This window comes from Pipistrellus kuhlii, unplaced genomic scaffold, assembly GCF_014108245.1.
Source record: "Pipistrellus kuhlii isolate mPipKuh1 unplaced genomic scaffold, mPipKuh1.p scaffold_m20_p_44, whole genome shotgun sequence".
Lineage (NCBI taxonomy): Eukaryota > Metazoa > Chordata > Mammalia > Chiroptera > Vespertilionidae > Pipistrellus > Pipistrellus kuhlii.
The window spans coordinates 2,027,572-2,040,805 of NW_023425545.1; the positions used below are offsets into that span (position 1 = coordinate 2,027,572).

Here is a 13,234-nt window from a genome sequence, read left to right on the forward strand (position 1 = left end):
TTCACAAAGTGCGAGCTCACTTGTCCAGGGTCCGGCCCCGTGGCAGAAGGGAGCTGTGCCTCGGGCTATTTATGTCCTTGCTCCTGACCCACACACAGGTCTCCCAGGCTGCCTTTCCAACAGGTGGTGACCCTGGCCCCCGAGCCAACGCGGAGAGTAGAGCCGTGAGCCCTTGCCCGGGTGGGTGCGCGGTTTCGCCGGTTTTGAAAACTGGGAACAGGGATTAGAACTGAGTTCGGCTCTCACCTCTCCGGCTGGCTGACTGCGTGATCTCCGGAAGGACGCGCCTCTGAAGGAGGCTGTGAGGACAGGAAATCCGCTCAAAGGAAATTCAGGGGCTCAGACCCGGCCCGCGTTCTCCACGCCCGCCGCAACCCGCCTCCGACAGGCCCCGCCCCTTAGCCCAGACCCTCCCCTCTCAAGACAAGCCCCGCCCTCAGCCCCTCCCCTCCCTATAAGGTACAGGCCCCGCCCCCTCAGCCCCCCGACTGCAAAGCCCAGGCTGCACTGGCCCCGCCCCTCCGACAAGGCCCCGCCCCTCCGGTACAAGCCCCGCCCTATAAGGTACAGGCCCGCCCCCGGCACAAGCCCCGCCCCTCTGGTATAAGGTCGCCTCCCGCGCCGGCACAGCCCGGAGCGGTGGCCGGTGGCCGGGCCCGGTTGGAGCAGCGCAGCCGCGTCGCCCGTTCCCATTGGCCGCCGGGGCGGGCCCGGGCCTGCGATTGGCCGGCGGCGGGCTGTGGGCGGCGGCGCGCGGTGTCATGGAGGCGCCCCGGGGGCCGCGGGAACCTCCCTGGCCTGCCCCTGCGGTCCCGGAGGAGCCGCGCACGCTGCGGCCGCGGCGGAGGTGCGGGGCCGGGCAGGGGCCGCGGCCGGGGCAGCGGGGCCGGGCTCAGGACGGGGTCGCCGGACCCCCGGGTCCCGCACGCCTCGCCGCCGCGGGCGCCTCCGTCCCGGCTGAGCCCGGAGCCGGGCGGTGGGGCGCAGCGCGGCGCCCGGCGGTGCCTGCGGGGCGGAGGGGCGGCTGAGCGGGACTTTGATCGGTCGGGGGAGGGAGGTTTCGTGAAGTCCAGGCCGGTGAATGGCAGCTGCCGTGGCTTCTCGCTGCTGCTCTGGGAAGAATAAAAACTTTAAAGAATGAAAGCGGCGCGTTTGCCGGGGTTTCCTGACTCCGAGTCGCAAAGGGGTTCTTTTCCCCCAGAGCAAGCCCCCGGGGACCCGGTCATACCCCTGGCCGTCCTCCCCCGGGGAACACACTTAGGGAAACACTCAGGGAAACGTGGACGGCAGAGAAAGCTGGGCCCCTGCTCTCTGAGGCCCTTCCTCGTCCGGGTTCCGGACGCCCTGCCCCTGGGGAATAGCAAACCCGGGGAGGTGTGCCTCTGGGCTCAGCCGGCCCACGCGCCTCGGAGCGCCCCTTTTCTCCCCCCTTCGCTCAGAGAAAACTTAAAAAGCCCCTCTCTGCTAGAGCCGCGGAGGCTGGGGAGGAAGCTGTCTTCCGGGACGAGGTCCGATTCGCCCCGGACCCTCTGCCAGGTGAGACCCCCAAGGCCCGCTCCCCCCTCTGCCAGCTGAGACCCCCGAGGCGCCCGCTCCCTGGAGTCCGAGCTCATGCTGGGCTCGGGGCCGGCCCCCCACTTCCTGCCTCAGGCTTCAGGGATGACCGCCCCGCCCCCTGCTTCCTCTCTGCCCAGTCAGGTACTATGACCAGGACACCGCCAGGCCCGTCAGCTTCTACCTGTCGTCCCTGGAGGAGCTCCTGGCGTGGACGCCGGGCCCAGAGGACGGCTTCAGCGTGGCGCTGGTGCCCGCCCAGGGCCGGCAGCCGCCCCTGGGCAGCCGGCGGCCCCGCACCTTGCTCTGCCATGACATGATGGGCGGGTACCTGGAGGACAGGTGAGGATGGCGAGGAGCTCGGTCGCTGTGTGGACGGCTGGAGGGGGGAGGGTGCCACCGGGCGGGGGGAGGCCGGAGCCGGCGGAGGGCAGCGCAGGCCAGGGGGGTGGGTTGGGGGTAACCAGGCTCTGTGGGCTCTGAGCCCATCCCTTTCTGCCTGCACCGGATCCGGCCGCTGGGCCGGGCACAGCCGCAGGCACCCTCCTCAGAGCCTGGCTGGGACCTGGCTCTTCCCCCGAAGGCTCTTTCCCTGCCTGGGCTCTGGCAGGCCTGCCCCCGGCCCCGGCCCTGCAGGCCCGCCCGCCCGCCCCAGCCTGGCCTGTGCTGCCCGGCAGCTGACTGTCTCCACCTCAGAAAACAGGCCTGGCCCGTGCGGGAGGCTTGTGGGAGAGCTGGCCATGTGGGGGGCGGGGGCGGCGGGCGGCAGTGGCTGACGAATGGGTGCCTCCCTGTGGGACCCGGGCGAGAGGTGCTGCGTCCTCCCAGCAGGGTGTCCCCCCAGCAGGGTGTCCCCCCAGTAGGGTGTCCCCCCAGCAGGGTGTCCCCCCAGCAGGGTGTCCCCCCAGTAGGGTGTCCTCCCAGCAGGGTGTCCCCCCAGCAGGGTGTCCCCCCAGCAGGGTGTCCCCCCAGGAGGGTGTCCCCCCAGCAGGGTGTCCCCCCAGCAGGGTGTCCTCCCAGCAGGGTGTCCCCCCAGCAGGGTGTCCCCCCAGTAGGGTGTCCCCCCAGCAGGGTGTCCTCCCAGCAGGGTGTCCCCCAGGAGGGCGCCGACACCGGAGCTTCTGCCTCCGTCCGCACAGCCTCGTGGGACGGTTCCCTCCATGACAGCCCGTCCACCCCATCACAGTCCCCGGGGCGTCAGGGTCCACGGAGCGCACGTGGGGAGCGTGGGCTGGCGGACAGCTTGCCCGCGGGTGCCCGGCGCAGCAGGCCCGCGTGTGGACGGCGGGACGGGAGAGGGGCCCTCGGCGGCGCTGACCTGGAGGCGGCTGCGTCCCCTGCTGTCCCCCAGGTTCGTGCAGGGCTCCGCGGCCCCGAGCCCCTACGCCTTCTACCACTGGCAGCACATCGACATCTTCGTGTACTTCAGCCACCACCTGGTCACCCTGCCCCCGGTGGGCTGGACCAACGCTGCACACCGGCATGGGGTCCGCGTGCTGGGTGAGAGCCGCGGCGGGGCTGGCTGTGCCGGGAGGGCGGCTGGCTGTGCCGGGAGGGCGGCTGGCTGTGCCGGGAGGGCGCCTGGCTGTGCCGGGAGGGTGCCTGGCGGGGCTCGGGGCGGCAGCGGGGCTGGCTGTGCCAAGAGGGCGCCTGGCTGTGCCGGGAGGGCGCCTGGCTGTGCCGGGAGGGCGCCTGGCGGGGCTCGGGGCGGCAGCGGGGCTGGCTGTGCCGGGAGGGCGCCTGGCTGTGCCGGGAGGGCGGCTGGCTGTGCCGGGAGGGCGCCTGGCTGTGCCGGGAGGGCGCCTGGCTGTGCCGGGAGGGCGGCTGGCTGTGCCGGGAGGGTGCCTGGCTGTGCCGGGAGGGCGCCTGGTGGGGCTCGGGGCGGCAGCTGGGCTGGCTGTGCCAGGAGGGCGCCTGGCTGTGCCGGGAGGGCGCCGTGCCTGGGCTGCCTCGATCGGGGGACCGGCGGGGGCAGACTCGGGCTGGGAGCAGACGAATGTCTTCAGTTTTGCGGCCGCTGGCTCGCTGTTGAGCTGCGGCTGAGACAGGAAGTGGCCCCACAGACAGCAGCGGGCTCAGGGCTCAGGGGGCCGTGCTGCCATGGAGTCCTGTTGACCGCGTCCTCCCGCCCGCAGGCACCTTCATCACCGAGTGGAAGGAGGGCGGGCAGCTGTGCGAGGCCTTCCTGGCCGGGGGTGACGGCTCGTACCGGGCGGTGGCCGACCGGCTGGTCCTGCTGGCCCAGTTCCTGCGCTTCGACGGCTGGCTGATCAACATCGAGAACTCCCTGAGTGTGCGTGATCGGCCCTCTGGCCGCCGGCTCGGGGTCCCTCCCTCCCGGTGCTCCTCCCCCTGCCCACGCCCAGGCCGGCTCCCGCTCCCGCTCCCCGCGGCAGCAGCTGGGGCCACTTCTCGCTCCCCAGTGAGAGCCCGCTGCCGCCCAGCACCCCGTGAGGCTGAGCTCTGTTCTCTGGCTCCTTCCAGGGGACTCCTCATCCCCTCCTCCTCCCCCTCCCCCCTTCCTCTCCTTACCCCGTCCTCCCTCCCCCTCCCCCGTCTGTGCGTGGCTCAGGCTGTGTGGCTTCCTCTCCCGACACCCTCCTCTCTCCCGGTGTTTATCTCCCTGGCCGCTGTGTCCGTGTCCTTCCTGCTTCAGGGAGGACCCGCCCTCGGTGGCTGTGGGGCTGAGGGCTCGGGGGCCAGTCTGCCCCGCCAGGCACTCGTGCCAAACGCCTCGGGGCCTCACGGGGTCTTGTCTCGGCCTCTGCAGGCGGCCGCCGTGGGGAACACGCCCCCCTTCCTGCACTACCTGACCACCCAGCTCCACCAGCAGGTGCCGGGGGGCCTGGTGCTCTGGTACGACAGCGTGGTGAGCAGCGGGCAGCTCAGGTGGCAGGACGAGCTCAACGAGCAGAACAGGTGAGCCCCCAGGAGGGCGGCACGGCACACACGGCTGCACATGGCTGTATGCACATGGCTGCACACAGTTACACACGGCTGCACACAGTTACACACGGCGCACACGGCTGCACATGGCTGTATGCACACGGCACACACACACGGCGCACACGGCTGCAGAGCCTCCCGGCCCCCGGCCGCCGGCGCTGTGCGGGTTTGGGCCACGGTGCTGGGCCGGCCCTGCTTGGGGTTGGGGGGCAGCCCGGGGCTGTGGCCGTGAGTGGGAGCAGGTCTGGGGGGCGGCGGGGGGACAGTGGAGCCCGGGGCCCTCACTGCGGCCCCCACGCTGCAGGGTCTTCTTCGACTCCTGTGACGGCATCTTCACCAACTACAACTGGGGGGAGGCGCACCTGGAGCGCATGCGGGCCGCGGCCGGCGAGCGGCTGGCCGACGTGTACGTGGGCGTGGACGTGTTCGCCCGGGGGAACGTCGTGGGCGGCCGGTTCGACACCTACAAGGTGGGTGGGGCCGTCCATCCCAGGGGCCGTCCAGGGAGAGGCAGGCACGCTGTCCCTCCCAGCGTGGGAAACCGGGACACACCGGTGACCTGCCACGCTGGGCCCAGCGTCCTAGCTGCCACCCTCTCTGGGGTCAGATGGTGCGCCCCCTGGGGGTGCCCAGGTCCCGTGCCCGGGTCCCCGCTGCCTCCTGTGGACGACTCGCTGAGCTGGCGTCACCACCGGTGACAGGGAGCCTCCCTTCACGGGCAGCCCGGGGCGAGGGCGGAGGCGCCCCCTGCAGTGCGGGAGCCGCTGTAACACCTGCCGAGGCTCCGGCAGAGAGGAGAGATGGCCGGGCACCGGGCTGAGTGCCTGCCCGCGCCCGGCTGCCAGCCTGCGCCTTGCCAGGTGCCATGGCGACGGTCCCACTCGTGAACCGAGCTGGAGTGACCCAGTGCAGTGCCTGGAGCGTCTCCCCTGCCGCCGCGCGTGATCACATGCTGGGGCGGGAAGAGACGGCCGCTGTGGGCACCCCGCACCCCGGCCACACCTGTCCCCGCCGGGCGCCCACCTCTGGTCTGTGGACCATGGGCCCCCCCGGAAAGCCGGGGGGAGGGCAGCGGGCCTCTGCCAGGCGCCCGGAGCCGGGTGCCCTGCTGTGCCCAGCGCCCTGACGTGTCTCCGCAGTCGCTGGAGCTGATCCGGAAGCACGGACTGTCGGCCGCCCTGTTCGCGCCCGGCTGGGTGTACGAGTGTTTGGAGAAGACGGAGTTCCTCCAGAACCAGGACAAGTGAGTCCGCCGGCCCGGCTGAGGGCGGCAGCGGGGCCTCGCCAGCCAGGCACACGCCCCGGCCCCGCCCTCGGGCGCTGCTGAAGGCAGGACCAGCGGCAGCCACCTTGGCTGTGTCCCACGTGGGCCCTCCCCCACGGCGTGGCCGGTGGTCCGTGGCTGGGGGCTGCAGTCTCTGCGGGGGGAGGGGCGGGGCGCGGGAACGCCCCGTCAGTGAGAGCTCAGGGCGTGGGCGCCCTCCACTCCGGACTCCAGCAGCCCTGCCTTTCTCGCAGGTTCTGGAGTTTGCTGACGCGCTACCTGCCCACCCACAGCATCTGTTCCCTGCCCTTCGTCACCTCCTTCTGCCTGGGCATGGGCACCCGCAGGGTCTGCTACGGCCAGGTGCGTGCCCCACGCCGGGCGGCTGGGCAGCGGGGCCTGGGAGAGGGAGGGGGCCTGGGGCTTGTGGGGGCCGATGTCACTTCCACGCACACCCCGCCGTGTGCCCGCAGCCGCCTCCAACCCCGCTTCCTCCCCAGGAGGAGGCCGTGGGGCCCTGGTACCACCCGGGCGCCCAGGAGCCGCAGCCCCTGTTTGGGGAGCACCGGCCGGAGGGGCCGGGGCAGGGCTGGGTGAAGACGCACAGCTGCCTGGCCGACGCCTGGAACGGGGGCAGCTCCCTGCTGGTCCGGGGCACCATCCCGCCCGAGGAGGGGCACGTGGCTGTGAGGTAGGTGCCGGGCGCGGAGCCGGGAGGACAGAGGGCGGGACCCAGGTTAACTGCAGCAAAAAGCACGTCCCACACTCGACCACCTGACCCCGTTCTGAGTGTCCACAGGGTGGGCCCTGCGCCCTGTGTGTGACCTCCCCACACCCCTCAGCTTGCAAAACCGGAAGCGTCCCCCTCGCCCCCGGCCCGGCCACGCCCCCGGCCCGGCCACGCCCGCGCTCTGGTTGGTGCCCTGGAGTGAAGACCTCAGGGCAGAGATTTCGGGGTCACCAGGGGATCTGGCCTGGGGAACAGCGTCCCCAGAGTGGCAGCCCGGGCCGCCCCAGTGCCCTGGCCCCGGAGGGGGAGGGGGCCCGCCTGGCCGCCTGGTGCTCGCCTGTGGCCTCATCGCTGGACTTCCCTCTCCAGGCTGTTCTCCCTGCAGGTCCCGGTGCCGCCCAAGCTCCTCCTGTCCCTGGTGTATAAGCTGGAGGGGCCGGCGAAGGTCAGGGTGGCTCTGGAGCTCACCACCGGGGACGCGGACAGCTGCCACGTCGGTGGCATCTCGGCGTTGAACGGTGAGGGGCCCGGGCTCCCGCCTGCCTTCCAGGCCTCTGCCTTCTCGGGACGCTGTGGGGAGGGGCCGTCCAGGAGGTGCTGGGTGCAGGGAGCGGGTGTGGGCAGTGCCCAGCACCTGCCTCTGAGGGGACGGCGCCGCCCTGGCCCAGCTCAGGGCAGGGGCGGCTCTCAGCGTCTTCTGGCCGTGGCCTCGAGAGGGAGGACAGCCAGGGTCAGGGAGGGGCCGGGAGGCCGCGGAGGGACCCGAACCCACCTGCTGTCCGCCCCGCTCTCCCGCTGCGGCCTCAGCCTGTCGGGCGGCCATGAGCGCCGGGCGCCTCGGGGTCTGGCCAGCCCCGGGTCCCGCTCAGGTCCTCTTCCTTAAGCCCCGTGTCCTTTCCCAGCAGAAACCAGCGACAGGCACAGACCCCGGCCCCTCCGGGTGCCCCCCACCAAGCTGGCCAGGTGGGCGGCCCGCTGTGGCCGGCGGCTCCAAGGGGGCTGGGTGCAGCGGTGAGTCCCTCCTTCCCGTCCGGCCCCCACGGGAGGGCCCTCGCTGGCGGGGCTGGAGGTGCGAGCGGACCGGCGAGAAGCCTGGGACTGGAGGGGTGGGGGCGGAGCCTGTGTGCGGGGGCGGAGCCTCTGTGCAGGGGCGGAGCCTCTGTGCGGGGGCGGAGCCTCTGTGCAGGGGCAGAGGCCGAGGCCACGGAGGGGTCGGTGTAGGTCAGGGCTGGGTCTGCCTCCCCCCGCGGCTCGGCTCTGACAGCAGCCGGGCGCCTGAGCCGCGGCGGCCGAGACCGCCCGTGACCGCATCCCGTTGGCCTCCAGCTGCTACGAGCTGAGCCTGCGCGGCTGCCTCCTGCAGGATCTCTTCGTCAGCTTCTCGCGGGACCCGGCCAGCCGGGAGGGCGAGCACTTCGTCTGCCGCCTCGGAGAGATCCAGGTCAGGGTCCGGGCGCCCCGTCCCCGTCCTCATCCTCCCTGGGGGCTCAGCAGGCAGAATGCCGCCCGGCTGACGCCCCGTCCTCTCTCCTCGGGCTCGGGCAGCCCGTCCTCTCTCCTCGGGCTCGGGGAGCCCGTCCTCTCTCCTCGGGCTCGGGGAGCCCGTCCTCTCTCCTCGGGCTCAGGGAGCCCCATCCTCTCTCCTCGGGCTCAGGGAGCCCCGTCCTCTCTCCTCGGGCTCGGGGAGCCCGTCCTCTCTCCTCGGGCTTGGGGAGGCAGGGGGACGCCGGGGGTGGGGAGCCGGGGGTGGGGAGCGCGGGGCGGCACCATGTGCCCCGGGACTTACTGCTTTCTGTGCCCTCTCCCCCCAGGTGGTGGACGCCGACAGCCTGCTGAGCCCTCTGCACCAGGTGCAGGCCATCGCCGTGTCCAGGGTCAGCTGGCAGCGGGCGGCCCCGGAAGGCGAGGGCCCCCCAGAAGGCGCGGGCCCCCCGGCCGGGCTCCGGCTCAGCTGCACCCTGCACTGGTCCTACCCCCTGCCCCACGCCCGCTGCTTCCGGATCCACTGTCGCCCGGGGACGGGCGGTGGCCCGCCCAGCACGGGGCCCCCGGGGCCGGAGAAGCCCGCCTTCCTGGGCCTGGCCTTTGCCAACCAGTACCGCGTCGTGGGCCTGGCGGTGGCCGAGGCCCGGCCCGGCCAGGACGGCCGCGTGGAGTTCCTGGTGGAGCCGGTGCCCAGGGAGGGCTTCCTGGTGCCGCAGGCCGAGTGGGGCCGGGCGGCCCTGCTGTACTCCACGCCCGGCGCCTGAGCGGACAGAGCGGACGCCGGGCTCCTCGCCCGCGGGGCCTGGACTGTGCGGACGGCGGCGAGGACCTGGGGCCGCGGCGTTCCTGGTGGGGCCTCGTGACAGGAACACCGAGGAGCCGGTGTGCTGGGCGCTGGTCCCCTGCTCTGTCCAGGCCCTCTCTGCGGTGCACAGTTCCCGGGGGAAAGTGGGAGGATTGGGGAACGTTGAGTCCAGAAAATTCCATAAAGGACGCTTCCTAACGGCTGGTGCTGAGCGTGGCCACTTGATTCCGCGGGCGGAGCGATCGGAGCGAGCTTCATTGTGGCCGGGAGGCTTCGGAGCAGCCCCAGGACATTCCTGAGGGCGCAGGCCCCCAGAGGCCCGTGGGGTCCAGTGAGGGGTGGGTGCAGGGTGCTCCCGGAGATGGTGCCGGGATCGCCCTTACCCTTTTTCTTATTACCCGAAGCCCATTCCAGGCGGGAGCCTGGAGCCAGGCCACCATGGGCTGAGCGTTCCTTGTACTGTCCCCGGGGCCCTGGGCACAGCCCTGGCCTGCTCCTGCCACGTCTCTCCAGCGGTGGGCATGGGGGACGCGGGCACGGGCAGTCTGCACCCGGGCTCCGCCTCTGCCTGGTGGGCGTGGCCTCAGGCCATGGGGAGTGGGGGGATGGGGGGGTCCCGGCAGGCCCAGGCGTGCAGCTCAGTCCCCCAACCCCCATCCCTTCAAGCCCCCCGCCTCCGGGGCGGGCGTGAGCGGGGGGCGGGGGGTGTGGGCAGCCTCCGCACCATGGCTGCTTCCTGTTGCTCCCTTCCCGCCCAGCACCTCCTTGCTCCCTCCAAGGGCCAAGGAGGCCAGTGGCTCCCCGGGAGGGGGGAGGGGCTCCTCCAGCCACGAGCTCCCAGCTGAGGGCTGGCCTGCTGTGGGGCTCCCTGGTGTGCGTGCGTGTGTGTGTGTGTGTGTGTGTGTGTGGTCTCTACCCCGCGGCCTCGGGGAATCCTGCCCCTCATTCTTGGGGTCCCTCCTAGGCCTCCTAGGCCCGTGGTCGGCCAACTGCGGCTCTTGAGCTCTTAGCAGAGGCCAGCCTAGCAGGACCCTAATTAAGTGCATAACAAGCACCTGCCTGTATAGTTTGAGGTTAAACTGCGGCTCAGAGGCATTTCAGCCGCCATCCTGTTGCCATTTGGCTCTGTTGACTAGAGTTTGCCAACCACCGTCCTGGGCCATGGGGTGACTTCCCATCCCTGCTGCTGCCCTCGATGTCTGCTGCGAGACGCGGAGTGGCTCTGCGGCGAGGACACTGGGGCCCCCTCCCCGCTGTGTCCAGGCCGGGGCCGAGGGCTGGGGTTGGTGTCAGCCCAGTGGCTTCTCACTGTAGTGAAGGGGGCGGCCACCAGGTGGCAGTGCAGCCACTGCCTCTGCTCAGGCCCAACCGCATTGGGAGGGAGGGGTGCAGGGGGCGGGGGGGGGGGGCCTGGCAGCATCTGGACTGGGGGGCGCCTCGGGGCTTCTGGGAGACACTGGCCTCCACCCCCCGCCCGCTGTCCCAGGTGCCCACGCCCTCCACCGCGGACACGGGCGCCTCGGTTCCCGTCTTTCCTAATGGGGAACATCTATGCCCACAGTGAGGCCCAGCGGCTCGGGCGGGGCAGGGCCGGGCAGGAAGGCCCCGGCGGGCTCGGCTTTTCTTGGTCTTAACTGTCCCCCCAGCACCTGAGCCCCTCGTTCTGAGCCGGGGGGCTCCTGGCCTTGCCCTGTGGGGGGACCTGGCGGGCCGGGTGGGGGGCCTGGCGGCTGGGCACCCGAGGCGGCCCCCACAGCTGGGACTTATTTCACGAAGCCCTTTTTCTTAAAGTGCCGGCGCCCCTGAATGCTCGATGCAGAGGAGGGGGCGTTTATAGCGGCAATCACTTCCTCCCTGTCTGGTGGGCAAGCAGACGGGGCCCTGCCAAGCATGGGGGCCGGAGCTTCCAGCCCTGCGCCCCAGGAGCCCAGCCCCGTCCCACCCCCCACCCCCGCCCGGGCTCACGCACAGCAAAGTTCACAGGTGGCACTGAAGCCTGCCCCCTACCCATCCCTCAGGTGTAACGGCTCCGAAATAAATTGCCGCCTGGAGGAAGGGAAGAGCTCACCTGTGAGAAGGCTCGGGCTCCCTGGCGTGGAGTCAGCCTGCCCCAGCCCCTGCCCCTGCCCCTGCCCCTGCCCCAGGCCCGGCCCCGGCCCCGGCCCCAGGCTCCTGCCCCAGCCCTGTCCCCACACCCAGGGCTTATAAGCTCACAGTCCAGGGCCTGCTGCTCCCCTCCTGGTCATCCCTCCTCTTCCCTGGGCATTGATGGCGGCCCCGCGCCTTCACGCCCGGCCTCAGGCCTGGGACCCGCTGGCGGGAGCGGAGGGCTCACCTCCCAGCAGCTCCTGGGGCTGCAGCTCCGAGTCACACCAGCGAGGCCGTGGGCGGGTCTTAGTGATCTGCCCAGCTCCACTGACAACAGCCCCCTCCGCTCCTTCCCCTGCAGCCACCCCGCCCCCGTGCCCAGCTCTGAGGCCAGGCAGGGCTGTGGGAACCGTGAGCCCGCCCCGGCCGGGCCTGGGATGGTGGGACGGTCAGCCTGCAGGACTGGGCGCTGGACCCTCGCCCACCCCCTTCTGGCCGCCGGGGCGCAGTGCAGCCAGGCTGCCCTCCCCCCAATCAGAGCGCTGTCCTGGTTTGAAGAAAGACGTCTTTATTAATAATCTTAATAATAATACTGTGGGTTTGGATGGTCACACCTGGGAAGCATACGTGGTAAGAAAGGAAGCCGGCCTGGCGGAGGCCCGGCGGGCGGGGGCGCAGCGGCTGAGAAGAGGGCTGGCTGGGGTTCGGGGCTCTGTACACGGAGTAGAAAAGGGGGCGCTTCGGGAGCGGATGCAGATACAAAGTGAGGTCGGGCCTTCCCCCCGTCAGTGCGAGAGCCATCGGGGCCTGGAGGGGTGTTTTTTGCTATTTTTTGCTGCTGCCCCAACTCTAGCTCGCTGCCTGGCCTGGGGCTTTATCCTGTGACCTGCCATGGGCGCCCCACCCCAAGGTCTTCATCCTGCCTCCCCCCTCCCCCAGCCCCATCCCTGCTCTGGCCTGGCCGTCCAGCCCCATAGCACCGTGACTCCCAACCCCACGGTGAGCCCGGTGCGGCCGACCCTCCGGACCAGGCCCAGAGCCGCCTCCGAGAGGAAACCAGACTCAGCAGTCAGAGCACGTCCGGTCCCTGGCCTCCGGGCCCCTCGGCCCACGTTCTCGGGGGCGGAGTCAGTCCTGGCTGGTGCCCGGGAGCCCCTCACGTGGAGGGCGGGGGGCCTGGGCGCCCCTTGGTTCTGGAACCACATCAGCCCTTGGTGCGGGGGTTGGACCCCCAGGTCCGCGGACTCGGGCTGGGGCATGGCGCGGGGAGGGCTGGGCCCGGGCGGGACTCGGTGACGGCGTGGCCGGAGCCGGAGCCGGGACGGACAGCTGCTGCTCCGGGGCCGGCGGCGCCCCTTCCGCCCTCCGCCGGCACAGTCCGCAGTCGGCAGCAGAGATCACGTCCTGCGGCGCCCCCTCCGCCCTCGGCCGGCACAGTCCGCAGTCGGCAGCAGAGATCACGTCCTGCGGCGCCCCCGGGGCCAGGCCCTCTGCGCGCGGCAGAAGGAAGACGGGGTGGAGCCGCGGGCCCTCTGCTCCCTCCCTCGCTCCTGGAGGCGCGGCCGGCTCTCCCTGGCCTCCGACGGCTCCTTGCACAAGGGACCTGGGCGTGGCGGGGGTCTCGTTTGGCTGGATTTGTTGCTTGGATCTTAACATCTTTTTTTGTTTTGTTTTTTGTTTTGTGATTTTTTTGTTTGTTTTTGCGTTTGCCCTTCATGATCCGAGAAGGTTTCACTACAACAGAAACAGAGAGGGACGGGCCGTTCCGGAAGCCACTCGGGCCAGGAGGACAGCGCGGCGAGGGCGGCCGAGGCCGGGAGGTGCCAGGGACGGCCCCCCCGGCCCCCACCGGTCCCCGGCCCGGCCTTCAGGACCCCTCCCCTCCTCTCTGGAGCTGGAGGCCAGGGGATGGCTGCCCCCAGGGCAGGAGGTGGCAGGAATGGAGGGCCTGGGGACCCGGGGGCAGCGGCTCTGCTGAGGTGGGCAGGGGCCTGGCTGGCTGTGGCAGGAGGAAGGGGTGAGGGGTGTGACCACGTGGGCGGTGTGGCATGAGGCAGCTGAGGAGGCTGTGCTCTGGCCTGATCTGGCCCCCACCGCAGGGAGCCACGCCCCCGGCCCACGCCGCCTGCTCCTGGAACGAGGTGCATGGCCAGGCCGGGCCTGGGTGGCGGACTTTCCGGAGGCTCCCTCGGGGTTCGGGCCTGGGAAGGTGTGAGCTCACTGGGCAGAGCTAAGCCCAGTGCCTCCCTGGCTGACCCGCCAACACAGAGCGCTGAGCCCAGGTGGGCATCACCCGCTCCCACCCGCTCCCCTGACCTGACCCGCTCTGGCTCCGGCTCCCCCTCGGAAGCAGACCCTGAGG

At 71.5% G+C, this 13,234-nt stretch overlaps 1 protein-coding gene across 3 annotated transcripts; it reads left to right on the top strand.

The window, feature by feature from the left end:
• Nucleotides 1–623: 623 nt before the first annotated feature.
• On the top strand, nucleotides 624–8,983 carry ENGASE (endo-beta-N-acetylglucosaminidase). 3 transcript variants are annotated; one of them, XM_045572136.1, is made up of 15 exons: nucleotides 625–847; nucleotides 1,469–1,536; nucleotides 1,695–1,896; nucleotides 2,906–3,054; nucleotides 3,690–3,847; nucleotides 4,325–4,473; nucleotides 4,805–4,970; nucleotides 5,640–5,743; nucleotides 6,019–6,127; nucleotides 6,265–6,455; nucleotides 6,864–7,012; nucleotides 7,397–7,505; nucleotides 7,821–7,935; nucleotides 8,306–8,512; nucleotides 8,543–8,983. In XM_045572136.1, exons 1-15 carry the CDS (start codon nucleotides 762–764, stop codon nucleotides 8,741–8,743), a joined length of 2,163 nt encoding a protein of 720 aa, XP_045428092.1. In that variant the 5' UTR covers nucleotides 625–761; the 3' UTR covers nucleotides 8,744–8,983. The 3 variants fall into 3 exon arrangements, with proteins under 3 accessions (XP_036268113.1, XP_045428092.1, XP_036268112.1); XM_036412220.2 differs by having other exon boundaries at nucleotides 624–847; nucleotides 7,400–7,505; nucleotides 8,306–8,983; XM_036412219.2 differs by having other exon boundaries at nucleotides 8,306–8,983.
• The last annotated feature ends 4,251 nt before the right edge of the window (nucleotides 8,984–13,234 follow it).